This window comes from Haemaphysalis longicornis, unplaced genomic scaffold (assembly GCF_048455015.1).
Source record: "Haemaphysalis longicornis isolate Haplotype H1 unplaced genomic scaffold, Haemaphysalis longicornis Haplotype H1 scaffold_1, whole genome shotgun sequence".
Taxonomy (NCBI): Eukaryota; Metazoa; Arthropoda; class Arachnida; order Ixodida; family Ixodidae; genus Haemaphysalis; species Haemaphysalis longicornis.
This window is the reverse complement of record NW_027526203.1, coordinates 318,417,413-318,444,929: the sequence shown is the minus strand read 5'-3', so window position 1 is coordinate 318,444,929 and position 27,517 is coordinate 318,417,413. Positions and strand designations below refer to the sequence as shown.

General features: G+C 48.1%; 1 protein-coding gene across 1 annotated transcript in view; it reads right to left on the bottom strand.

Moving 5' to 3' along the window:
* Window positions 1–27,517, bottom strand: part of LOC144151297 (nose resistant to fluoxetine protein 6-like) — a 112,530-nt gene that overhangs the window by 66,714 nt on the left and 18,299 nt on the right. The window contains exons 12-13 of the mRNA XM_077682311.1: window positions 23,367–23,509; window positions 11,883–12,450 (exon numbers count right to left, since the gene is read on the bottom strand). Coding sequence (XP_077538437.1) covers window positions 12,130–12,450; window positions 23,367–23,509 — 464 coding nt within the window. The 3' untranslated portion in view covers window positions 11,883–12,129. The remainder of the gene's footprint in view (window positions 1–11,882; window positions 12,451–23,366; window positions 23,510–27,517) is intronic.

The following is a 27,517-nucleotide window of genomic DNA, read 5'->3' as shown; positions in this document are numbered from 1 at the left end:
GTTACCAGCAAAATCGCTTCTCGTGAAGGTGCTTTGAGTGATGCCCTTTCATTCGGGATAGAGAATATATACTCGACAAAAATCGGTTTTCCGTCCCTTTAAACGCTTCCCATAGTCGGAATCGTACCTGGGTTTCTGGCGTTATGAGGCCGACGTTCGTCCGAATGCGCCAGTTTGGATTTGGAGAGGGGTGCATAGACGTGCAAAATATACAGAAAATGCATCCCGCCGTCTAATAAAGAGGATGGTTGAATGCTTTGAATGAGGATGGTTGAATGAGGAATGATGAGGATGGTTGAATGAGGATGGTTTCCGTGGCTAGGGAAAGCCACGGAATGCCCGTATCAGTAAATCACTATAGAGCAAAATCGCAGTACAGTAAACCGTCCCGATAAGAAACAGGTGTTCGCTTGAGGAGCGCACATTTTTGCGTCCTACTTTATACAACACACAAGAAAAAATGATTACACAACTCGCGCCTTGGTTGGCTCGTTTGGAGTTGGACTTGATTTTGGAAAAATTAGCGTTCTCCAGCCGTTGTCATTTCGACAGAGGGGTAGTTGATTTTTCTTTAATGACGTTTACGCCCGCGTAGCCGATCAATTTGCTTCTACCTGTGCAGCAACTTCCTGAACACATTTATTTTGCCAGGCCTTTTTTTACTAGATGATTCAGTCACTCTTGGCGTTATGCATTAGAGCTATTTTTAGAACAGCTGGCCCAAGAGCTTCGGGGACTATTGAAAACGTAAGCGCCACACTTCGCATCAACAAATACGACTATTCTTGTGTAATGATGTTATTTGTTCAAGAAGAGAAATACTTTAGCACGGCAGTCTGCACCGAAAACGTTCGCTTGGACCTCGCAACGTACATTTTGTACAGCATTGCACGAACCTCTATCGTTTCAATCGTTTTGGGGGTTGGGCTTTTTTTCTCAAGACAATTGTTAGCTCAAAAATGCAACGCATATCCAGAGCGACATAGCAGCAATTAGACTGCTGCCCGAAGAATACAGTGATTACATAGAGCGTAATGAAGTACCTCGTAGATATGGGCGTACCAGAAAAAAGGAGGGCGGGGCTACGTCAGGAGTTCGCTCAGCGCCCTTGATGGCGTAAAGCCGGCCATGGCAGCCTCTGGTGGGTTATGAAATAAATTTAAGTCTAGAGCTAAATTAATGAAATCTGTAGAGCTACCACTGGTGGAGGAGAGAGGGGAGTAGCCAAACTTACAGTAATTCAAATCTTCCAGTTAATTTGAGGAAAATTAAAATCCGGCGTTGGTCGTTGTGGTTACCTACGCAAATAACCATTAGTCGATCGCTTCGCTGCCATTCCAGGTCTCAGGCCAGCAGAATCTTATCAATAGGCCGCGTGTGTCTGCTGGGGCATCCGAAATTCCCAGATCACACGGCCCAGTTGCCCGAGTCACCCCCCGACGAAGACCAGTCCTGAACGACGTCTGTGGGTGGCATGGCCCTCGGTGCGAGCCCCTCAGCCCCATTACTGGAAACATGGATGCACCTCCACGGAACCTGCATGTGACTTCAGCTGCCATGCCTGGATCCCGTGGCCCTCTTGGAGAGACCCAGCAGCCACCCACTAAATGCCAGGGGGTATGAAGCCGCTTGCGGTGTTGGGAACCTGCCTACAGGGGTATTTCTTGCAATGCACAGACTGGTAAAGAGTATTGGTCCACTTGTGTAACCGCTAGCAGTTAGCAGTTTCGTCTCCGATGTACGCCACCAGGGAAAGATTCGCGCATAGCTTTTGTCGAAACTACCCGCCACTGTGGCTCAGTGGCTAAGGCGTTGTGCTGCTGAGCCCAGAAACACGGGTTCGATCATGGCCGCGACTGCCGTTTTTCTGCGAGAGGCGAGATACAAAGGCGTCAGTATGCCGGGAATTCGGCGCACGCTTAACATCCCCAGATGGTCGAAATTAATCAGGAGACCTCTACTACGGCGCACCTCAGAGCCCAGGTGTAGCTTCGGCGCGTCAAACCCCTAAATTTATTTATTTAAAAGGACTCCCACAACTGGTGAAATGGTTCGCAATGCTTCAAAAGCCGTGAAAATTCAGCGCTACAGCGCGCAGCTTCCATTGAGTTGAAAGTGACAAGCGTAGGACATAATGAAGTCTCTGAGCTCTCCGGCTCAAAGCTCCGCCAAAAAGGTTGCTGTGGTTTAGCTTTGGTTAACCCTAGTTGATAGCGAAATCTTCACTGCCCTGGCTGGGCCCATTGTCGAGGTGTGGTTTTGCAATGATATACAGACATGTTTGCAATGAATACACTGCTTATTCATCATCTTTTTTCGCCTCACAGCGTTGTTTAAGCCTCGCCGCAGTATGATCGACCACAGCTGGATGTTCGTCTTCCTCCATCGCACACGGCTCTGCGCCGCACGTGACCTCCAGGCCTTCCTTTGTGGCGCGTGCTTATCGCTGCGGCGGCGGCCTCCTCGCCTTCCTCCGCCAGGTGGCGACACGGGCTCCGCGCACGTCTCCGTTCCGTCCTGGTTTCATCCAAGAACAAGCCTATCTCTCCCCTGCCGCCTATCCATCCCCGCCATCGGGCCGCTGCTCCGTGCCGGGCGCTTGCGGAACGGGGTGTGGTTTGACCTCTAGCTCCAAAGGTCAAAACTGGTCACCCCGCGAAGGCTGCCCGAAGTAGCGTAGTGTAGGTTTCGCTACAATATAAGAAAGTCTCCGAGCTATGCGGCCATTATTGTCATCTGTTTTGGCGTGCCTAAGGTATCGCACTGCGCATTCATGACGACGGGAAAAGCAACCTGAGGCAAATCTTATTGCTGCGTGAACCCGATCGATGCGCTTGGGCTAGCCTCACGGCTCTACAGGACCGGCTATATGGGGATTTGTCCAGACATCTACACCCAGAATAAACTCTGGAGCTGTTTATCTACAGCTTGGAGGAGGAGGGAAGGGTACGTACCTTTACTGATACGGAGGAATCAGCCTGGTAAGCGAGCTTGGATTTCTACTCCGATGGGACATGAGAAGGGCGAAAACGGGCGAAACACTCGGAGACACAAAAACGCACACAAACACTAAGAAACACAGACAAGCACAAGAAAAGTGACAAATGCAGGAACGCACACACAGCACACGCACAGGAGTGAGGTTAAGGCAAACGCTCACAGAGTTATGTTCAGAGCGGAGTCACGGAGAAATGACACCAAGGCCCTTTTATAAATCCGTGTTCCCGCGGGAGTCGAATACCACAGACCGATGACATCACGAAGTTTTAGGCGTGCATCGGTGCACTGTCCCAAAGTCGTTTTCTTGGTTACCCGTGGGGTATGAAAACGGGGACACACACACAGTGCATGTTCGATGTCCTGACGAACACTGCAAGCTTGACAGTGAGTGGAGGCAACTCGGCGCATCTTGTGCAGGTAGTGGTTGGTGAAAGTGTAGTTGAGGCGAATGCAGCCAACAACTGCTTCGTCAAGCTTTCCCAGGTCACAAGTCATTCGGAAAGAGCAGGCGGGAATGTTGTGTTTTATGCCGTGATTGCTGGCGAGACCTTCGACATGATCACGCGTAAACAGCTGTATCAATCTGTCTTAGATATATTACAGGAAGCCTGCAAGCGGATGAGGTGTTCGCAGGTGGTAGTTGTATTTTACGCGACCACACGCACACCGAATTGTGCTCTCTTCAATTTTGAGAGATCGCTGTGTAGATTTAATCTGCGTATCGTAACTGTCGTCTGCAATAATTTATGGTGGAGCCGCGCATGCATCCGGTAAAAGTGGTGGACTTCAGCCTATATTATAGCATGCCAGACCTTGAGTGCTGCACTTGCACTGTCTCGCCCCCTATGAACCTGGAATCACAGGACTTGTGCATAGAAATTGGTGTGTGCGGGGATTTTGTCAGCTTGTTTATACAGACGATACATATCGTGAAAAGCTCTCTAAAACGTCTTAGCTAGTTCGGTAAGTTTTGAAAGGAAGAAAATCCTGCATTCAAACAGTTCTGCAAAACCAGATGGGCGCTAAAGGCATCCTTCTTTTGTCTGTTTCGAGCAAGTACTCGAAATTAGTGCAATTTCTAATCAAGGTTTCATCGGACGAAAAGAACAAGACCGGCGCCAACGCCAGTGCCTATGAAAAAAAAAAAAAAAAAACGTTCGGAAAATTCGATGCCAACTTTATTCTTAGGCTGGAGCTATGTTTTGAAAGCCTAAAAACTGTTATATCTACTCTCAAAAAAAAAAAAAAAAGGAATCGGCGATTCAGCCATCCACAACTCTTAATAACGGCCACTCAAGGGAGTGGTGGCCAAGTCCGCGACTGACAACTCTTCGTTTTTGACCCGACGTGTGAAGCAAAGCGTTTTATAGGTTGTATTCACTGGCGTCGCACGCATGGCGGCAACCATGTGTGCGCGTTGTGTTGCTAAGGCGACGCCGCCAAATCACACGCCACTGGTTAAGTCTGGCTCCACGCGATGGCGGTACTTGTCCGTGCTGGCGTCTGATTAAGCACAGCTCACGACAACAGCAAGAGCTGTTTGATATTCCAAACTGCACCCCACCGAAAGCAAAGTAACACCTCGACGCCAAATACTGTTCAATGCAGCACCCTACGAGCTTCCTACCGCCAGACATGATTGAAATCGCCGCACGACTAGGTAGAGCGGTAAAAACTTTGGGGCCTACGTGCGCGTGAAACTGCGTCGTGATGGACCACGTCGCTCGCATATGCTAGTGAAAGCCGATCGCCACTTCAAGGTCTGTCACCTGTTCAAGGACAAAAGAAATATTGTTGCCAAAAATTTCGCCGTGCGGAAGCGAAACTCAAGTGATTTGTTCAAAGGGCGTTCGATTATTTAATTTTTATTTTATTGCGAAGGGCACTTGCGATTCGCCAGCGCTTGTGCCGTCTGATGAGTGCAAGCACGACACGACTCGGGAGTCGGCCTCGCATGCATTAGCTGATACGTTACCATCGTATCTAAATCGGCGTACGCGTGAATTTCTTCAAGGCCATTGTTTGGTTTTAGTATATTCAGCCACGCATTAGAGGGTACTTGTGTCGAAATCCGTGGCCGCAGGCGACTGCAGCGTCGTTCTTTTGCGCGCCCTGTCACTTTCGTTTAGCATCCATGGTTTCTCGAGGGCAAGGAGAGCGCCACCACATAATGTGAGTGCGATAGTATATCTGTTCACACCACGCCCGAGAATCAAGTTGAAACGAGGCAGACTACGCACGCCGGTGTTTATTTTTTTTCTGCGAGGTGCGGGCGCAATGCGCATGCGCAGGCACAGCTGACGCAGACATGACGGTTTTCAGTGTTGCCAGGCGAAGAAGCCGCCCGCTAAACCTTCCAGCGAGTACCGGTCTCCACATTAGGCTTTCAAACCAAAGCATTCTCAAAAAGGAAAGGCAATAAGCACCCCGCCCTTAAGATGAGGGGTCGCACGCACGCAAGATCAACGCTCTTGAAGATTCTACCGGCAATAATTCTTTTCTTCTTAGTTGCTGATAGCTTTCATGCACGTTTTCGCGCGCGTTTTCAGCCAGAAATATGGGATCAAGACGCAGATGAAAAAGCTTGGTAGGCGACAAGCTGAGAGCACGTGTTTGTGCGCATTTTTCAAAGGGACCTTAATCCAGGCCGCCTCGAACTGTATCAAACCGTGTTGGTGGACATTAGGAAGAATCATAATTGAAAGTTGCACCATTTTAAGACGCACAAGACCTTTCTAAGAAAAACGGTAATCCACCGAGGACGCTCCTTCCCCAGATTAAGCTCCTCCTGATCGCTCTGACAATTCCGGTCGCTTCTCACACTACAAAGAGAGATCTTTCGGGCCTCCGAATAATGGTGAATTATCTGCGTTCCACGGTGAGACACGCTAGACTCAACAATGTCGCTTTGGTGCACTGCCACGAAGAGCTTGCTCGCCAAGTGGACTGATATCTCTTGGCAAACGACTTTATCATACGAACAACTTATAGAAAACCCGCATTCCATGTTGCAAGACAACCGGTGTACATTCGCCGCGTATGAAGAATTTTCTGGCTGTGCACACCTGCTTGACCAATATGTTCGTTGCTTGAACCTCTCTTCATGCGCTGTGTTTTGCGTTGTGTTGTTCACGAGCCTTTGGCGGGATGTTTTGCAGCAGCAGGCTTTATTTGCGAGTATTAAAAAGAAGAAAAGACTCGTGGCTGAGTAGATTACTGCTTCACAATTACAGCTGGCACAAGTATTTATTTTTTCAGATGTCTGCTCGGCGGCGCGTCCACTGTGGGACCGCCGATGAATACACGGCGGCGCTCCCGCGCTGATGGACACACGGGGACGGACTCACGGCGACAGACCTACGCCGTGCAAAGTGCCCCCCAAAATAAAATGCTGTATTACTGTCATTATGTGGCGGGTAAATTAACTGGCACTATAGCTCATTCAGAAATATAAGCGCCAGGTGAATCCATTGATTACCATGTTGACGATATTAAGTTTTGTCTTCATTTAAGGAATATTTCTGAGGTAATATATTTTAGACGTAGTGGCTGCAAAGCGCGATTCAAAATTTTTCTCGCTACCTTGTTGCTACCACTAGTACCACAGTTATTAATATAACTGCAAGACAGCGACGCTTTCAGGCCTACTTCCAGCTTGCACACAAAGAAAAGAAAGTGCCCCCCCCCCCCCCCCTTATTGCCCACGGTCTTGTATGAGCCGCCATTGAAGGTGTTGTCTGCTGTCACGTGGCACACACAGTCATTGTTATCTTTATTAAGTGACCTTTGTTCTGCTGTATCGTAGGTTTGTTAAGTATTTTTTTCTACGCGCGTTTTCCTTGCTACTGGAGTCGCTATCTTTTCCAGGTCCGCCACATTCTTGCGACGTCACGCTGCTACGAAATAGGTATACAGCACCGCTCCTTGCTAAAGACTAACGATGACAGCGCCTGTCGGAAAATTCTGTCTTTCTGGTTTTATATTCTCATAGGTGCGCGAGCCGTCCACCGTAAACAGCTTCCGTGTAAGCGCAGGTTGAAAGAGCACGAGCGGTCACAGAGGAGTGACGTTGAATCGCACCTAACGCTGCACTGCTGATAATGTTACGCCGAGGTTTAAGAAGAGATCCGTAGTCGCAAGACACAAAAATCAGCTTTCGAGTGAAATAATTGAGGCATATCACATCGAGAAAAAAAAAACAGGCAATATAGTTGCATCGGGCACCACTCGATTTCCCCGTGCAAAAAAAAAAAAAAAAAGGTGGACTGCCTTGATGTTTTTGCGCGCGGCGATTACCAGAAGTGTTTCAACGCTTTTTCATGGTCATTCATCGCGTCGAAATGACCTTTAGCCGCAGGAGCGCCAGGGAGAGCGGCGGGAAATTCAGGGTAAGTTTCTATTCCAAATGAGTTTTTAAGAACGCAGAACACGATGACAGGTTGGGGTTTTATTCACACCACGTTCATATTATAAGCGAGCCTGCCAATATGTGCGGAAGGTTGAATTTATTTCAACCTTCCGCACATATTGGCTAGGAACAGGCATCCTCCTACTCTCGCCCGCCTCTTCGAACCTCAGTCCCACTCCTGCGGCACTCAGCGGTGGAGATGCTCATGCAACCTTTCCACCACACTCTGCCCGGCTCGTATACCTCGGGGAAATCTTCGCAATGAAAGCGAACATTATAGGAGGAGAATTTCTCCAGGGTCTTCAATTTGGCTATGGCAATAACGTTGGGGAAAATGCAGATACGTCAGTAAAGTGGAAATGTGAGCTGATTGGTGCATTGCAATCTCGCGAAGCACCGTAATGGACGGCGGAGGGAAGGGCTACAGGATGAATCGCCTGTCTCCACAGCTGGCGTTACAAAATCGACGAGGGCGGCGTTAGAATTGAAGCTACACTTTTGAACCCAATTTTCTCGTGAAAAAAGGCGTACAAATAGACCAAAAACCTCACAACATGGCATCTAGTCCATACAATAAAGTAATTTAACACTGGACGACCTCGATTTACTGGACAACCTCTAGGGACGGACCACGAGCAGTCCAAGGGCTATTCTAAAGGTTCCACAGGAATGCACCGTAAAATCAAGCACCCCAACGAGTCCTGGGAAGTGTGCGGGAAATCGGGAAAGTTCTGATAATCGAGGTAGCACTATGTTAACAACGCTCGTGCCCCTTCAAAGGCGCCGTGCGCTCGCATCTTTTAAATGCTCCATATGGGCGCGGCGTTTTTCTCATTAACCCGATGCAACGCTCTGACGCAACGCCTAATTAACAGGTCTTTGCTCTCGTCTGTTAATTGTGAACCATTATTTTGCGTGTTCGCAGTTAAAAATACCAAGAAAATGCCGAGCGCACGTGAGCGCGTGCCTCGCGGCGACCGCCCGGCTGTCAACAAAACCAAGAAAATGCCTAGCGATCGTGTGTGCGTGTCTGCGCGACGACTGTACAGCGTAACTGCGCACGTTTGTCAAGCCAAGCATACCCACTTAGAGAGATTGGCCAGATTGCGGCGACCAGCCCGCATTAAAAAAAAAACCAAGAAATCAAGAAAAAAAAGAACTCCAGCGCTCGCCGCAGTCGTGGCAACACTTGCTCGAAACGAGAAAGACTTCAGCGTTCGCCGTAAGCGTGGCAATACTTGCTCGGAACACACGTCATAGCGTACGCCCGTCCAAGGTGATGTTCAATTATTATCACTTCCAAAAGAATGAAGGAAGCTCACACTCACAGCAACAATTATGAAGTAAAGGTCGTTGCGGCAGCAAAGAAGGAGCAAATCGGCTGCAATCGTGGACTTAAACCATCGTGATGGTCGTGAAGGTTGCGTACAGCTTCGCTACCTTCAAGTCTTACGCGTCCGTGTGAGCTTCCTTCATTTCTTTTTGTCCTTTGAAAATGCTGACAATACCAACTTTCTCACCGAATATAGTTGTACAGAAATTTTACAGGCCTAATACCTATTGGTGGAAAGCAAAGCTGTTGCCGAAGTGTTTCGTGCAACTGTAAGGCTATTGTGAGCTGAAATCAGTTTTAAAAAATGCGCGCCGAAATATGGACACCCACCGCGGTTCGCCACAATATGCTTCACATGTAAATATCATTGGCTGAACTATTCAATAAATTTACATATTTAACAATAAAACGCAGAAACATGATATCGTTGCAAAACATGACATAACAGCTGTTCTATACATACGTTATTTTTATTTCTTGAGTTAAAACGCGGAAATTACGTAGGCCTATCGCCTCAGTATAAGACTGTATTTTGTACGTTTTCAAAAACACCCTGAACAATGGCCAATTTAACGAGCTTTATATACAGCCAGCTTACGCAGGCTTTCTTATAGCACAAGCCATCTGCCCGAGGTTCACTGAACGCCCCCCCCCCCCACCCCCCCAAAAAAATAAAATAAATAAAAGAAAGTATAGCTTATGCACACCTTGTTTTCGCGGTGTGGACATCTAGAGTCTACGCGGCTACACACAAAATGATTTACAAGGGCCTGGATATTGTTCTGCCTGTCACGATGTCAAGGGACAGCACTGGGTGGAACGTCTGAATTATGTGTTTGTCGTATTTACACCACTTCGCAAGAAGGTCGACTGCAACACAACTGCCATTTTTCAGAAGAATGCGTTCAAGTTCAAGCATACTACTTGTACTTCTTACAATAGTCCCAGGAAAGTTTTCATAACGCGTTCACACCCCCACATAAACGCCCCGGAACCCGCAGCGTACGCCCGAGCCTGCACCAAAGCCATGGTGCGGAAACGTGCGTACCCAACGGGAACGCGTTGAGGAGCGCATTGAGAAGATCCCGCTGCTTCGAGCGTATACAAGCTATCCGTGGACGCGTTTCTTCGCGCCATAAGAGTGTCGCCCAACATGTTGCAACCAGCCCGCACCTACCTCTGCCGATGTGCACTGGATGGTCGTCTTTCTGAGGCCGTGCGGAGCGTGAACCCTACATCCGGCGGTAGCGACAAAGCACGCGCGCGCTCCGAACCGGCGGCATCGGTAGTCCTTTTACAATGAACTGTTAACAGCTGTTCGGTTTAATGCCCTCACAGACGAGGACACTCTGAGTCTGGTATGAAGTAATCACAGGCTGCGGGTGGACACTGTTTAATGTATTCACTTGTTTTGCCTTTCACTGTAAACAGTTACAGGAGTATGCAACGATGCACTTATACACTATACAACAATGTAAGGCACCTGAATCTCAAATCACTGCGTCCAACGGAGCAAATATGACGAATAACATGCGTTTTGACGACAAAAATTGATCTACGGTTGAAAGTCACGCATGTGCAACGCCACACTTCTTGCTTGTAGTGAGTAAAATTGCACTGCAAATCCCATTTCGTGCGTCAAATCGCCTGCCTGGCCTCATGATCTTGGCGTGCTTTGACCCCTGGGTGGCAACGTTGAGTCGCTAAAGCACGGTGACCGCCGCGGTGGCTCAGTGGCTTAAGCGTTGTGCTGCTAAACCCGAGGTCGCGTGTTCGATTCCCGGCCATGGCGGCCGCTTTTCTGATGGAGGCGAAAAGCGAAAACGCCCGTGTGTTCGAAATTTTGGCGCACGTTAAAGATCCCCAGGTGGTCAAAATTAATCCGGAGCCCTCCACTATGGCGTGCCCCATCGCCAGTGTAGCGTCGGTGCGTTAAACCTCTCAATCAATCAATCAATCAATCAATCAATCAATCAATCAATCAATCAATCAATCAATCAATCAATCAATCAATCAATCAATCAATCAATCAATCAATCAATCAATCAATCAATCAATCAATCAATCAATCACGATGAGTTGAAGCATACCCGAAAGTGTTTGTTTATTGGAGTACGCTAACACTGCAGGCCGACATAAATGCGAACAGTAGCAAGAGTTATGTACAACTGCGAACGATAGAGGGACAGGAGCTGGAGATACAGCAAAACACGCGCCAAGGTAACAGAAAACACACACACACACACACACGTATATATGTGATTTTTACAGCACTTTCAGCTGTCTCGCAAACCACACGAAAGTGGGTTCGTTGATGTTATAGTATACTGTTCTCTCACTCAGGCGCAAGATATTTTGGTTCACATAGAACACTATAAGCAATTACATAAATAAGTGACAAATATACAGACATATTTTCCTCATAATGGAGTTTTTTACTGTAGGTAAAGCTGGAACCTTCACTTGACTAAGAGATTCCGCGGAGAATCGAGAACTACTTACGGGAGTACGTCTAAGTCGAGGAAGACAAAAATAAAATTACTTCATGCGCAACTGCATTTAACGTTTGTAGGGCACTTGAAGGGCCCACTGGTCCGTTTCACGCCTGATTTGCCAGTGGTCCCTTCTGTTTGTAACTGCAGTGCAGCTAAGAACTCACGTCGTCCAGCTCCGTCTCATACTGTGCGCACGTGAGGGTTAAATAAATAGTCAGCAGTAAGCAGCATTAACAGCAAGCAGCACCAGAAAAGGAAAACTGTGCACGGGTGGTATGCAACGCCTTCACGCAGTTATTGTGAACGCTACCGTGCAAATTACGTTACGAAATTATTTTTTTCATGTTGAAAGCGCAAATTTACTCGACGTATCCCAAATTGTTCCTTGCGCAGAAAAAAAACATTTTAATGCGGTATAAACGCCACTGGCAAATGATTGTTTACTCTATATACTGTAGATATAGCCTAGTGTAAAAAAAACCGCGTCAGGTGTAATAACAGGCTAGTTCAAGGGGCGCCTTCCTTTCTTCGTTCGCAAAAGGCGGGATAATCTCACCAGAAAATGACAATTATCACTGAACATCCGGCTGCACTAAAAAAAAAAAATGCGCCGCAAGACATATTGACTATTCAAAATGCAGCTTACCCTATCTTCAGACCACGAGGCTAACGAACTTGTGAACAACAGACCCTGAAGGCACACACCCTTGCCCGGTACGTCCTGCTCACAAAGTGCACGTTGGTGCGAGCTATTTAGAGACAGCGCGATGATTGCACGTACGCGGTGTCAGTGGGGCTCAGTTGCAGCGCCTCAATTAACTCGTGTCCCGTCAAGCGTTCGCGGTGGAGTTCTAACGGCATCATATGCCCTCCCGCTGCGGCCACCGGCGGCCTTATAGCCGGCAGCTGTCGCTGCGCGCACAGTCCGCACCAGCAGGACTAAAGCGGCCCGCGCTGGACATGTCCGCCATCACCGCACAGTCCGGCGCCCGGCTGTCGACGAGCCCCGCGTCGGCCACCACTGCTGGCCTGGACGATGGCCGGGGCGCAGGCGGCGCTCGAGGGATGCGCAGCTCTCTCCTGCGCCTGCTGCGGAAGTCGCTGATGCCCTTGAAGAGAATCTTCTCGACGTTGATGAAGGGCGTCTCGCAGGTCACGCAGCCCACGAACGCCGCCATGTAGCACGCCAGTAGGTGCGCGAAGTACACGTACACCTGCACTCGCCCGCAAAGCGACACAGCGGGCTTAGGACTGGTCTTTAGGTGCTTATTAAAGAACAAATTGATGGCCAAGTAATGACATTGCTTTTTTTTTTTCGGCCAAAACCTATTATTATTATTCGACATATGCTTTTGTCGGTACTTCCTGTTACACAGAATAGTTGTTCCACAGTTTTGAGAGTGGCATTTTCAAAAGTGTTAACGGATCAGAATTTTCATGATGCAGAAGGTTTATCACAACCGCGATACAGAGAAAAAATACACGCATGAATAAGAGTCCCCTTCTTAATTCCCAAGCACATGCGTACAGGTACGAAAAAAAAAAAGAAGCAAAGCATCGCCGCTCGATAAAGTGGAACAAACGAGTCTATGGAAACAAACAAGATAGAGTAGCCTGCATGCTTGGAATTAGATTGCTACGTCAAGTGGAACGTCACCTTCCGTGGGTGTACGAAAGACTCCAACCCAAATAAAACAGCCTACACGTTCCGAAACTGAGGGTAGTGAAAAGGCAAAAGCCCAATAAATCGAGCCCGAACAAAGCACTAAGACCCGAGGAACCAGCTGAACTCGCAGTGCAGCCATTGAAGAAGAAAAAAGAAGGGGAAAATAACTTGTACAATGACCTCCATTTCTGTTTTGCTTTGACGGCACCTGTTGGACGTTCCCATGGATAAACCGAACATGGCATTTCATTGATGGAAAAATAAATGGACTGCCGTGTTCTGTGTATCCGTGACAGCGCAAGACCTGGGCTTCATGTTGACCTACGGATATAGGCGCAGTAAAGGCCAGCGGCCATCAGCTCTGCCACATGAACAGCTGGCAAGTCAATTGTTTTTCCCAATCGCCTTCCCACGCCAGCTTTTGTCGACAGCTTAGCACGTGTACCCGGACAGCTTATTCTTATTTTTTGACCTTTTAGGGCCATTGTCACCATTTAGAACGTATATGATAAGAGGAAAGCTTGGCGGGAAAACACCTGGTCACGTATACGCTCTGTTATTCAAAAGGAAAGCTATCACAGCGATACAAGTTCTAAACATTTTCTTCATGAAACATTTCGAGAGTTGCATAATGCCTTTTCCCGTCTCTCACTACATTTTTTTGAACAGTGACATCAAACGTTGGCTGGTTTTGTCGAAAGTCATGGATCACAACGCCAATTTTCAGAACCGCTCTTTTGTTTCCTGCTAAATTTCAGACCATAGTGTTGGTGAAACCGCATAGGCAACATTTTTAGACGAATCTGAAGTGCATCTGGTGCCCTGCTGACATCCATTCGATAACCAGCCAGGGTGCAACACTCGCGCATGCTGGAGATGTAAGCGTATTGTCGCATTCACACACCATCCTTCTTCGACTAGAAAGCATGAAACGTTTCTAAACTCTAGTCGCGCATATCAACTTAAACATATTTTGGTGACTAGCGCGCGATGGCAGCGCATCATCTGAGACAGCGTAATCAATAATTGTTTTTTCACTATGAAGGCGTCTAAGGTGACATGTATGCTGAGGTGCGTTCGTCGACTGCACGCGATCCTGTCAGATATTTGAGGAAGGCTTGACCATGCGAAAACTGAGCAGCCCAGAATGTCCTCGACTGGAGAAGAATGATCTTAATGCTTAATCTCGCTGTGTATTTTCTTATTGTTAGTCTGGTTAGTATAGGGAGTTTCCGATGATCTCATGGCCATTTGTAGCTTCAATCCCTTGCGCTCGCATGAACTGTGGAGGAAGGGGAACTGTGATGCAAATCAGCCACTGCCAGCATCATCCGGGCCAAGGCCCCACGAGAACACGTTATTCGCAACATATATGAAGCATTCCTAACTTGATCTCTGCCGGAATGCGCATACGCGTGCAATAATAGCTATAGGACTGATAGCTTCAGCTTAAGTCCCGCAAATTCTCACTTTGTCCTTTCGAGTTTACTATCTTTCTAAAGATCTCACTCCAAGAAGCTTCAGAAAGACTGATCATCCTTTCAAATTTCAGTCAATCCCTTGCGATGACACCTGCCGTCCTATCGCGAGCGTGTGCACGTGAACTAGCGTGCGCCACACCAACTAGTAAAAGTGCTATCGTTGTTTGCCTGGTCCGCCTCGGTTGCTACACTTTGGTCTGAGCAAAGCGTTGGGCTGCTTAAACCACCGACCCGGATCCTATACCAGCCGCGGTGGTCATTTGTCTCATAGAAGGTAAAACGCAGTTTCGGCGCGCGTTAAATATCCCCAAGTGCTCTACATTAATCTGTTGCTATTGATTACGGCACGCCTTATAGCTATAGCCCAGCGTGTAAAATTTCTAAAAGTTGATTTTTTGTTGTTCTCCTGAGTTTTCGATAAAAGAGTGTTAGCGCCCTTGTGCCTATCACGTGCAGGCGATATGAGGCCACAGTGAACAAAAAAAGGAGAGAAAGAAAGAGACCTGGTCCTGCTGAGGGTTGCGAACCACGCATGTGCTCCATTTATCCTATGAAATATATTCCGTCAGTATGATCCTTTCCATTTCTTTTTTTGCCTGATTTCATCTGCCTCACCACCCGTCAGGAAGAACAGAACGACACACTGGCCAGACCTGACCTTTGCCAACGTTATTTTTTTCCGACCCCCTCCTCTCTCCATCCACCGTGCAGTGTAAGCCGCCATGAAGTGGAACAAATGCTTCGCAAGAAACAGGCAAACTAAAACCAGTCGGTACGGTATGACGGGCAGTAGTTTAGTTCCGCTAATTGCCGTGTCCCGCTAGAACATCAGCGTTCACAACGACGCAGTTGTTCAACGCGGAACGGACGTCGTGTTTACAGAGAAGCTGCATACCCCTACTCCCCAATGGCGTAATCGTGTCAGGCATTCAGACACCGAAACTCTTTGCGGCATGGCCAACATTTTCGCCAATGCTTTGTAGCTGTCAATCTGACATAGAGGAGGAAAAAAAAGCACACTGCGACTGGCGGCTAAGACGATACATTACGCCGAGTTCGCTTTACTTGTCATAATTAGTTAGTTTAGCGCGGAGTTGTCGATTTAGTGAGTTAACTAATTCTTCCACATTAAAAGCTTACCTCGTGGCCAAAAGGCGCCTAACAAAAAAGCCGACGGGTGGTACGCAAGATGGCCTAGGCTCAAAGATTAATAAATAAAACAGATGAAAGAAGGCTCGAACACCAAGTATGTATAGACAAGATTGTTCGAAACTACTAAAACTGCTGCCATAGCCCATTATTTCAACATTGTTCCGCGCAAGGGAAACCTTAGGCGTATTTGAGGCGATACAGTGCAGAAGCAAATAAAACAAAAACTGCGCGTTAAAAAATTACTCCCACCTCCCCTCGCGGGAACCCCTGCGTAGATGCGACGCATAGGGGGTTCCGTTGTTGTTTCCGTTAGGTTGATTCTCCCATCGCGTGAAACATGCCGTGAATCCCTGCCGCGGCTATGACGCAACGTGGCGCAGTTATGACGCAACACAATCCAAATCCAATCCAATCCAAGCCAAGCCAAGCCAAGCCAAGCCAAGCCAATCCAATCCAATCGAATCCAATCCAATGACCCTCGCGAGAGAGTGTTCGCTATCGGTACAGTGGCTTATCGGAGAGGAGAGGGGGTGAGCGGCGGAGAGCGCAGCTCGCGCGGCGAGGAGAATGGGGGAGGGGTGCGGACGGACAACAACGCCGTATGGAGGGACAAGGCGAGTGAATGAGATGCAGTCGCATCTAAAACGGTGTAGAAGAGAGGGCAGGTAAAACCGATTTTGATTGTAGGGTTTAACGCGCCGACCCAACGCAGGCGATGAGGCGCGCCGTATAGTGGAGGGCTCCGGATTGATTTTGACCACCTGGGGATCGTTTTTGCTTTTCGCCTCTTAAAAGACGCACGTGGCGGGTATTTGACATTTCACGCAAGCATATGCCCAACTATCTTTGTTTCCTTTTCGTGGAGCTTGATGGAAGTCTGGCTGATGCAGTCATCTTGATAGAGGTTAATGTAGAAGGCCTCTACTATTTCCCTAACCTTCTGATTTCTGTGCTCGAAGAGCACTTCGGTATCAGCGAAAAGTGGTTCACATCCACGCGTTTCACACTTTGTACAATGTGCGGGCAGATTTGTATACGTGCAGTTTTTCATTGTCCCTGCGTGCTCTCCTAGTCTGATATTCAGGCTAGGAGAGCTAGGAGAGCCTCCATCAGAAAAGCGGCCGCCGCGGCCGGGAATCGAGACAGATAAAATCAAACGCTAAAATTGAAGATGGCGGCTCGTGCTGTGCAAGCACAACAACAAAAAAAAAATTGATAGAGGAAAGACGCACGCTGTCCCAAGAGATGACGCCCGAGCAGTGCGGACGCGGGAAAATTTGTTTCAATTCAACGAACTTCCTTGTGTATTGCAACCCGCATCCACCTTGCAGAAATGGTTCACGAACCGGACGGCGAGAGCGGCACATCGGCCTACGGATGACAATGGTAATAATGATGATGAAACTTTATTGAGCAATACGGAAGGTGTTATGCTTGCTTGCCAGTGGAAGGGCTTTTTAGTCCAGGGGGCCTATTCTCGACTGCACAAATTGCCGGCAATCCGCCATGTTTGCCGGCAATTTGCCGGCAGTCTTTTCTGATCGGCTTTCAATTTTGGTCACGTGCTTCCGGTTGACAAAGCGGTTGTGTGTGCTGTCGTCATTTTGACGTTTTATGACGTTTACGGGCACCAGTTCTAAAGTTTGCCTTATTTCACTTTACTGAAAGCGCATAATTCTTGGCCGGCAATGAAAAAGCAGACTAAAACCGCTAGACATGACACCGTAGGCCTGTCTTTGCTATTCAACAACAATAATGCCTGTAATACACGCCCTCTCTGTGATTGGCTGAGAAGGCATGACGTAATTTAAACAGTTGGCGGGTACGATCACGTCATGCATTGGCAACTTCAGCCTGCGTAAAGGTGACGTAATGCTTCGTAACAGCTTGAAAATGGCGGCTGATTTTGTCGCAAAATAGGGCAGAAAATTGCCCCGGCTTTCGGCGCCGCGAAATGTCCACGAATTTGCAGCAGGCGCAGTTTCGCATGCGTGCTGTTTAAAGGATGTTTTCTATTGAAACAAATTATAGTTTCAACTGCTTCCAAGTCAGCGATCATGGAGCATACAAATAACGTGCAGTATTTTGCTTTAATGTTTGGCAATAAAATAAAAATTATTTGTTTGCCGTAACCGCAACATAAGAGGGCAGTACAAGCCTCTCCCTGACAAAGAGAACCCAATGCATGGCATTTGTCCACACTCGTCCTAGTAAGCTGCTGGGTCACATGATTGAACTCAAGAGAAAAATAACAAAGAAAAGTGCATTACAGGTTCATTACAGCGCTGACTGAAGTCGAGATTGACGAATGATTGAATCGGCGACATCGGTGCACTCTGCGGTTATCAGGCTGAGCGCTTCGCTTCCCTAACGTGTCATACAAGCGATGGTCGCGGCCGTCTTTTTCTGTGATCGCGCCATAAACTTGTAACATAGCAGGAGACGATGGCGTGGCGGCGGTGGCGGCAGGGAAGGTGATAACGCAACAAAGCTTGCATTGAAGCAGAGAGCCCAGCTATGTTACTAAAAGCGATTGAAAGAAATAAATAGATACGCTAAAAAAAAACATCCGCCTTTCGCTCGCTTTTGGATCAACGTTACTCGATCGCCTTGTGGTGTTGACGCCAATTTTGACCTCCAGAAATGTGTTTTTCTTGTCAGCCTCAGCTACCCTCTTAATTTTTATAGTACATGCCAAGTATTTTTATATCTTTCTTGCGCAATATTTTATACCTTAATTGCGATCTTTATGAGTGAATCGTCAAATTACACTCCATGTCATAGCTAAAGGTGCAGCACGTGACTGATTGGTTACGTCGTGCTAGCGGAAAAAAACTTGGCGAATTACCGGCAATTTGTGCAGTCGAGAATAGGGCCCCAGAAAACCTTGCGCTTTAGCTGCCAAGCGCGCCCTAGCGAGCAAGCCCCTCTGCGGAAGTTGCGCACTAGAGGGCCCGACCATCGTGCACTTATCAAGACACAGCTCTCTCTCTCTCTCTCTCTCTCTCTCTCTCTCTATATATATATATATATATATATATATATATATATATATATATATATATATAGAGAGAGAGAGAGAGAGAGAGAGAGAGAGAGAGAGAAAGAGTTTTTAAAATTCTTTAAAAATTAGGCTCTTAGAAGTACGTGAAGACCACCTCTGCAGTGAGGAAATGCGCCCAGGGGGACCCACGATGTCGGTGGCTCATGATGTCGGTGGCTCAATTAACTAAAATTGAATAATTAACTTTTGAGTAGGTTCAGTAAGCAGGCATGTTTGTATTGAAAAGATAGACACAATCGTGTTTCTATTCGACGGAATTATTCTAGCGCATCCGTACTCCGAGAAATCGAACTGCGAAGTTTAATTGCCGTTCACATGATCACGCATGCAATACAGTGAGGACCGGCGCAAAGCTCCTCCCTTTTGTGACGCGTCGTTGTGCACGGTGTTAGTTTGACAACGGTGTGGAGGCATAGGCAAAAGTGATAACTGGCACCCTTTAAGTCCTGGCCCGGCGTCATCGCAATCTGCAGTACTCGGAAGTGCTGTCAAAACAGAAAAAAAGGGAGGAGCTTTGCGCTTTATTTCCGGCTTGAGCGGAAAGTGTTGTGCCGTGGCCGCCAATTGCATGAGAAGATAAAGCCGAAGACGAAGTGTGGTGAGCGTGTGACGTGTACAGCACCGAGTGACATGAGCGCGTGGGCGTGGCTTTGCGTCGCTGAGCTTCCGCACGGAGCCTGCTGCGCTCATCTGGAGAACTGAGGTTCTGAGCGCTGTAGCTCTGCACGCAATTGCAATTTCGCAAATCTAATGATGATTAGCGGTTTGCTTGATGATCCTCTACAATTTCCTAATTACAATCAAACACCTAACTAGTATAATTAACTAGGTAATTAACCAATTATAGTTAATTATTTTGGTAAATAACAATTGGAACCCGTTTTATTGCGCCCGCCACGGCCTCTGACCTCTTCGCTCAAGAACAACAATTTTACCCCCGAAAGCCTATTTTTAAAACTTACTTAAAGTATTCCCTGTAACACCCTCTATATACTGTATTGACTCGATTCTAAGTACCCCTTGTTTCCATGATCGCGATGCCCAAAGTGAGGGGGGTGCTTAGATTAAAAAATCTTTTTTTTTTTTTGCGGCCGTATCTCGATGAGACGGGTGCAAGGAATAATGTTTCATTTGGAAAACGTTCAAAAGAAAAATAAGTACAGACTCACCCACCGCTTACGTGTGATACTGAGTCACCCTCACTACCATTCGAGTCCGTTTTACCGCTTGGGCTGCCACTCTCAGTATCCCCCGGCAAATTGTTGAGTTGTTTGTAATTGAAAACTTCATAAATTATTTGGCCACAACGTCAACGTTGCGATGGATGCTTAGAAAAGGGGGTGCTTAGATTCGCATGCAAACTTGCTTTTCCAAAATTTTTCCCCGAAAGTAGGGCAGGGTGCTTAGAATTGGGGGATGCTTAGAATCGCAAAAAATACGGTATATATCTTTTTCTTCGTATTTATCACAGGAAGAGCGAGAGCGTGGGGGATGAGCACCAGTGGTGGGAGGGAGCGAGAGCAGAGGGTGTTACTTGCCATTGCAACAGAAGGCTTTCGTCTTTGGACGACATTTGCGGTGAAGCATGCGTAGGCAGTGAAGTAAAGTGTTCGTTAGAGAAGATTACGACGAAGAAACATTGTCGGCGATGAATGGCCCAGCTATAAAGAAGGTGCGCATAGAATAACTGCCCGCACAATGCATAACTGTCACCCCCTCCCCTCCCTATTTTAAAGCGAAGCTATATATGACGAGGTGAAAAGAAAACTCGGCGGTCCACGCTTTCAGAGCAATCCCATTCGTATATGTGAAGGTTGGAGAGGAGTTCGAAGTTAGGGGAGAGAGGTTGGAAAGGTTTATTGTACACTCGGTTACAACTCAAGAACGGCACCACCTCGTGTAGTGTATCACTCTGCCAAAGCGCCGGACCTGTGACGTCAGTACGCGCGCGTTTTGAAAGGGGTTTGCTATGAATGCGTGATATCGTCTGCCTTGTCACGCAGTTTGTTTGTCGTCACTGGAGTCGTTTATAAGCATATTAAGTCCAAAAAATCACGGGAACGGCTCACGCCATGTTCAAAATATTCCCAGTAACGCCCTGCTTGCGCCGCGCGGAGAAACATCCGGCTACGGTGATAAGGCACAGCGGCAACTTCCGGTGCCGTTCTTAAGTTGTCACCGAGTATAGCAGAGCGCACGTGCATCCAGCTACTGCGTGAAGCACAGCTCAAGCGACGAATGCGAGCAGGGGCACCGGTGGTGCGGACGGAGCAGCGTCAACGCGCCAATGGCAAACACCGGCCGCGCGTTACTTCGAAATGGCTAGGCCATGGGTAAGCAACGGCCGCACTTTACAGCATCGCTGGTTAACCGTTAACCATATGTGCGGAACGGAGGGCCGCATTATTTTTCCTGATTTACTTTTTTTTATCAATTACTGTGGCTGCTGTTGTTGCATATGTTTTCAGCCCCATGTCACCAATTAAAAAAGTAAGCGCGGAGGTAGAGCTGTGGTGACGAACTCGGCTCCTACTCTGGAAACACGGGTTCAACTGCCATACAAATTCAAATGAGCTTTTTGTGTTCTCTTAACAGCGGCGGCTATTTTCTGGGCCGGACAAAACAACGCCAGTTTTTGGCACCGCCTTAAAATGCTGAAACATCCGCCCCTGGCTTCCTCACGTCCGTCACAAACCCGATTTCTAAACAACATTATAAGCACGGCAATTATTTACGGCATCCACATGAAAAAGTTTTACTGTACATTCATATTTTTAGGTGTAGTCGTTCCTATTCAGCAAAATGTATTGCGTTCGCGTGTTGACCACCAGAAACTTCAGAAATAACTTGATTATGGGGTTTAACGCGCGGAAGCTACGCAGGCCATGAGGCGCGCTGTAGTGGAGGGCTAGGGAATAATTTTTACCACCTGCGGGTCCTTAACGTGCGCGGAAATCTCGACATACGAGTGTTTTCGTTTTTCGCCTCCATCAGAAAAGCGGCCACCATGGCCGGGAATCGAACCCGCGTTCTCCGGCTCAGCAGGCCGGTTTTGGAAAGAACTTAAAACTGCATGCTTTTGGTAACACGAAAGCGTTACATTTTATTTTAAGCTATGCGATCTCGTATTCCTAATGGTAGGTTTGTCCTGAGTACGTAATCTCGTGTTGCGAGAATGCCTTCATCATCAGAGCACCATATATATCTGACGTGTAATATTTTCGTCGTGACGATTGCGGGGGGGTTGGTTGGTGGGGGTTTCAGCTGCAGCTGCGTTCCCTCGCATATTATTACAGCGAAGCTTTCTATGTTTCATTGATGGCGTACGTCTGTGCGCACAACAGAACGCACTGCAGGAAATTCAACTTCACACAATGAGAGGGCATATGATATTGATGATGTAGCAAGAAAAAAAAAAGTGCTTCCCATGGCAGGAATCGAACTTGCTTCCCTTGTGTTACGGAGCCGACATCTGCATGATAGCGCCATTCCAACATGGTCAAGAAGGCTTGGATTTTGGACTTCGACTTGCCCCCTGCTACTAGAATTTCCAAATAAATCGAATTCGAACAAATCAATTGCAAACGCCCACTTACTCAATTTCGCGGAGGGAAAGCTTGGCGTTTCAACCCCCTTTCTCGTTAGATGAAAGGGAGTATAATTTTCCGCTGCGCGTTTCCGCGGGCGTCCTCGTTTCACAGCTGCCGCTGGCGAAGACCCTCCAGGTTTCATCGCAGTGGAGACAGCACAGACGGCAGAAACGTGTCCAGTGATGCGATTCTGTCCTCCTCCTCCTCCTCTTTTCTTATAGCGTCGTTTTCTCCTCTTTTATACTATGACTAAGAGGATTAGCCAAACACACTTGTTAGACACACGCATACGCTATTAGCATTAGCGCCAAGGTGCTTTTCTAATTTTGCAAATAACCTGCTCAAATGACAAGTAGGACTCAGAACATGTCTCTAGCACATGTTTCTAAGTCGAAGGCCACAGCGCATTCCTTAAGTCCCCCTCTGGATAGCTACAGCCAATTCCGGAGTCCCAAGGTTCAAATCCCAGTCCCAAATTCAGTCATTTTTTAGTTTTATTCTCTTTGAGCCGTCGCGCATTTTTTGAAGCACCGCTCGGTCTCCCCACTACTGTACCGGGGATTTTCTCGTAAGGGTCCATATAATGATTCCGAATTGGAAAAAGTTGTGCGTGTGTTGTTTTCATGCACGCATGAATTTGTCAGTGCGACTGGTAGAGGGCATCCTGCGCTGATATTATGCATGCCTGAAGAGTAAATCTCCCATACTGCACTCAAATGTTTATATGAAATTTCAACCTATCGGCATCGGCTGCTTGAGCATCCTGCGCCATCTGTTGCCAACTTGATAACAAAATGGCTGGTTTCTGTTCCGTGTGAAACAAACGGCTGGACAGAGGCTTCGCCACAAGCTATATCAATGGTTATAAGTTGCTAGTTGGCTAGCGATCGGCTTTTCTGAGGTCGGGCGCGGCTAGCGCACAGTTGCGAAACACTGAAAGTGCTGATTGTTTATTTCGATGCCTAACAAGAAGGAAACAAAAGACAATGCGTTCGCGCAAACAAACTATGACCTCGAAAACATACCGGCATGATGACAACATAACTACTACGGTTGCAGCAGGCTGTTTCAAACTGCTGCATAGGCCAAGCACGTAGATAAGGAAGCAATGTGACCAGTCCAGGCCAAGATAAGAGGAAGGCAACATGAGCGGAGTACGGCGTGAGCGAATACGCACCACCATGAATTGGGTGACGTAGATGGCGTTCATCGTGTGTGCAGCATACATGAACATCAGGGGCGGGTGCAACAGGTAAACCATGAAGGTCATCTTGCTCAGAGGCACGAATGCCTTCCACGACAGCAGCGTGTTCACAAAACCTGCAAGGGACCGAAATACACAGATTACTGGGCGTTGAGCAGCTATAGAAAACGCACCGCATTACTCTTCACGCGCTTACGTAAAACACATTTAAAAAGGGGAGTGTGGTGTTATTTGCACCGCTCAGATAAATCTCCGTTCGGTTGCTCATTAGAGTTGGTGAATGGTTATAAACGTGTACAGCCCATAATAAATCCTGAAGAGTCATGTCTACAGTGCTAGAAGCCATTTAACTACTACTGCAAGCATAGCATTGTCTAAGGAGGCGTCAGTTTCCCCGAGAAACTGTTCCGTCCTCGTGTCGGTGTATTTTTTTTTTCACTTTAGTACTTAACTTTGTTCGCTTTTTTAGACTGTTTCTCATTTTATTCCTATACACTTTACGAAACGTAATTTCTGCTCCCTTTGTTGCATACCAATACTCTACTGGAAGTCCGAGCTATTCACCTATTTACACCTGATTGCGGAAACAATGAGACTGACAAGCCTTGGAACCGTTCTGAGCAATGTGGCGGCCTAACTATGGCAGAATTGCAAAGTGGGTTAGCGTACGAATTTAGGCTGTTTTTTTTAATAACAGACAATGCTCTACCGATGGAGTTATAAGAGTGGCTGTATTCACCTCTACTTTCTGGTGTATCTATACACATGCAAGAGTGTCTATACGCTAAGAGGTGGTAGCCAACGCCGCTCTGATAACTCCAGGGAAAGTGGCCAAGCGGCCCTTCCTTTTAGACCATGTGCCGCCGGGACTCGGGTGTCTACGACATATCAGAAGCAGGCGACTGGCGGGAAACCCTCTAATTCTTCTCTCTAATGCTGTACCTCACTCTGGCGTCATCGATGCTGTTCGACCGCTCTCGAAACGTCGCAGGCGCTCGAGTCACGGCCCGGGGGTTAGAACAGAAGGTCCCCGTCACTCCGAGTAGTCAGAGGGACGCTGGATACCACACCCAAGCGCAGGAAATAATCACCTTAACACAAATACCCCAAAAAGTGTAGAGGAGCACAGCCCCGCCGGTAGCGTAGTTGGTATCGCACCATACGAATATTCTGGAGGTCGTAAGTCCGGGAATTGGAAAAAAGCCGACTTGTCACCATTGGCCCTTGAACAGCTTCCGATGATGTTACTGCATGCAACGACCGGAAAAATGTATACACGGATGGCTCAGTAACGTCATCTAGTTCGACAGGTGCGGTGGTTTATGTGTACATTGTGATACCTTTGTGAATTTGAGACCTATGCTTTGTATAATACATAAGAAGTGTAGTAATGACTTTGTTTTGTGCTATTTCTCTATTACGATTGTGCTATCATGCTTAAATTTGTGAACAGACGTGTTGTCATGTACGCTGTAAATCGGGTGGCTGAGGCGTCTGTCAGGCCACGTTCGCTTTTAGTCTCAGCCTCCCCTTGGTTTTTGCCAAGAAATAAAAATCAAATCAAATCAAAGATTTTCCCACAACTCGATTCTGTGTGGCCCATACCACGAGCGCGACAGCTACAGAACTTGCAGCCGTTCGTGATGCTCTTGATCACGTTATCGGCGCTACTCCTCAAAACTAGGCTATCTTCTCTGATTCCAAGGCTGCCTTACAAACCTTACGCGCAGCCCTGCGCCATGGCCCCCTCCACCAACTGGTGATGGAGATTAAACAAAAATTCCATGAAGCCATCACAGCCGGCCGTGACATAATATTCCAGTGGCTTTCAGGACACTGCGTAATAATCAGCAACGTATTGACGGGTGAAGCTGCCCGTACAGGCCACGAAAGCGACCGCACCATCCTGCTTCCGCTTTCAAGGACCGATGCCGCGAGGACGCTTCGCTTCTTTGCACGTAGGATGGCGACCAGTGCTGCGCATGGCGGCCACCCTTCTTGGGCTGTCCAGGCCCTCACAGTGGGCCGGCGGCTTACCGATGTCGTGCCTACCCCGGAATACGCGGTCCGTGGCAGCGTGTTTTCATCGCCTGCCCACGCGAGGATTTCAGGACAACGCTGTTCGCTGGGTAAAAGCTCTAAGATCTTTTCCGCCTGCCACACGTCGCCCGAGAACATCAAATGGACATTCGCTGAAGAACGCTTGCGCGACGCTGCCCGGGCATGGCATATGTACGACATACACACGCATTCGACTTGGGCAAGCTGGAGCAGGGCGTTTATCGCTGCGTTCGATAACTTCTCAGGTACCCCTATGACACCCGCTGCATGTAGATGAAAAGCCGGTACCAAGGCCGCGGAGAAGACATCAAGATCTACATCATGACAAGCTCCGCCTGCTCGTAGACTGTGGCCTCCCTTGGCGGTCTCCTGCAGCGAGGCAGTACGTCATCGACGGCCTTGCTGTCCCCGTCCAAGCTGCAATCTTGACGGTGCAGCCGCCTGATTTGAGCCTGCAAAATTTTATCCTCCTGGCTGTAAAACTGCAGCAGAGCGCAACACGGAAGGCAGAGGGCCCTCACCCTGCAAGCCTCGACAAAGACCCTGGTGGACACCTCCGGCCATGGTACCGAATTGGGGGATATGGCAGTGAAGAAAAAGGCGGACACCCGCAAGGGAACCCCAATTGTGACTGAAGACGGGGGGGCCCCGCATTTCAAGGCTCCATACCAAACCAGTGACCTGCCTATGGTTCCCTGCGTGCAGACGCAGGCCTCTCTTCTTCTAGAGCCACCTTCGACTTGCGTCGGTTCGGAGAAATGTGCGATCACCACCGTCGCTCAACCACAGTCCGCTAAAATCCACCGGAAAATGTCGGAGTCAACCAAATCCAAATCCCCAAGAGCTGGGTCGATGAAATGATTTGCCCGGAACATCACCAGGGAAATTGTAAACAACTCGACGATATTAACGTGAGGAGCAACACTAGCCGTTTGAAGCTTTCCACGTTGTCATGCAAGTACCCGCTATCAGCGGCCCGTTGCGTCGATACTCACGTCCGTCACCACGAGTCCGCTACGCGAGGGCGGATCCTACCACTTTGCGGGCATCCCGAGGCTCGCACCCTCGAACCAGAATAATGTGACGCCCGGAAGTTCCTGGGAGCACTTAAACTTCCCCAGGTTGACGGCAGAAGGTAACTTTCCGTCCACTGCGACGTGCTACTCCAACAACCTCACGGAGCGCTTGTTGTCCCCACAAGAACGCGATAAGACGATCGAGATGGGTACCCCGAGGAACTCATCCGCTGACGTTTCCCAATCATGTGTTAAAGAACAAGCCATTGTTTCAGCTCAGTCCGATGAGGTTGAACAAAAATACATGCCGGGGAAAGCTAGGAAGCAGCGAAACATTCAACAGGGTGACAAAAAGCATGACGCACACAAGGATGCACCTGTCACAGACCAGCATGCTCCGGCAACAGTTTTTGAAGCCGACGACGACGAACCTGCGGGAGGCGAGGACGCTGAAACAAATGTAGCCCCCCAACAAAGAAATCAACAACCAGATCTTTAACCGGGGAAAATAATTGTAAAGGAAACCTACTACATGGACTGTATCCCGCGCGTATTCATCGCAAAGGACATTATTCCGATAATAACCATCGCTTACTCGCCAACGGAAGAAATTGTAGCTCCGGCGCGATCCAGAAAGGAAGACCTGAACCGAACTGTGAGAAGCATTCAGCGGAAGGAAATGTACAACGGACTTTTCAGCTGTTCCCTTGAAGCAGAGCCAGCGGACCACACAAACGGTTGGTGGGCGCGCCTCTTCGCAATGTGGCCGGGTGTAGACGAACAAAGCTTCGCGAAGGATCAGCTGCAAGCGGGGTCAGCGGCCAAACAACCAGCAGAGCAAAGAGGACGGTGGCCGGCTGGAATAGAAGTAAGAAGAAGCGGCGCGGAGCTCGTTATAGGGACGAATAAACGTGGAAGCTTTGCGGGCGTTCGTGCGAGCGCGTGTTAAGTATCTTTAGGCTAGCCGCATGGAGTACCTTACTAACGTGCCCCAACTTCCGCGCCTATATCCACCCTCGTACTGTATCTATAGTACTATTAAGAAGG